Source organism: Gekko japonicus, unplaced genomic scaffold (genome assembly GCF_001447785.1).
Source record: "Gekko japonicus isolate JY-2015 unplaced genomic scaffold, Gekko_japonicus_V1.1 scaffold70894, whole genome shotgun sequence".
Lineage (NCBI taxonomy): Eukaryota > Metazoa > Chordata > Lepidosauria > Squamata > Gekkonidae > Gekko > Gekko japonicus.
Genome location: NW_015240451.1, coordinates 1 through 617, shown reverse-complemented (window position 1 = coordinate 617; position 617 = coordinate 1). Strand labels below are relative to the sequence as shown.

Genomic DNA, 617 nt, shown 5'->3' with positions numbered 1-617 from the left:
TTTTTTGCTCTGCATTTAGGTATCAACCATGGGGACCTCAATGACCACAACATCTTACTGGATACCGATTCTGCTTCCCCTGAAAGTCCGCGCTACAGAGTGTCGGGTATCTTGGACTTCGACATGAGCTACGGCTGTTATGTATTCGAAGTGGCAATCACCATCATGTACATGATGATTGAGAGCCAGGATCCGCTCGGCGTCGGAGGGCACGTCCTTGCAGGGTTCGAAAGCATCGTTCCCTTGACCGCCGAGGAGCGAGATGCCCTCCTCCTCCTTGTGAGCGGAAGGTTTGCTCAGTCTCTCGTGATGTCCGCACACACCATTCGGCTGCAGCCCGAGAATGAAGAGTACCTGATGATCACGGCCAAAACGGGATGGAAGCGCTTGGCGAAGCTTCTTGAGGTGGGCCAGGAAGCCGTGGAGAAGATCTGGTTTGAGACGGCAGAGAGATATGCCTGCAACGACCCACCTATAGATCTCGTATTACATAGTGATCAGTCTTGTATATTAAATATGGGGAAATAACAATTCCCAGTGTAAATACTGCAGGGGTATTGAATAAATGATGCTAATTTGCAAGTACCCTTACCCAAGGGTCATTTCGTAGAAAAAGA

The 617-nt window shown here is 49.4% G+C and overlaps 1 protein-coding gene across 1 annotated transcript; it reads left to right on the top strand.

Moving 5' to 3' along the window:
- Positions 1–15: 15 nt before the first annotated feature.
- Positions 16–610, top strand: LOC107125426 (hydroxylysine kinase-like; the record flags this gene model as incomplete). Its single annotated transcript, XM_015428848.1, has 1 exon — positions 16–610. A coding segment is annotated over one exon (513 nt), but the record flags the coding sequence as incomplete, so codon positions are not given.
- Positions 611–617: the final 7 nt, after the last annotated feature.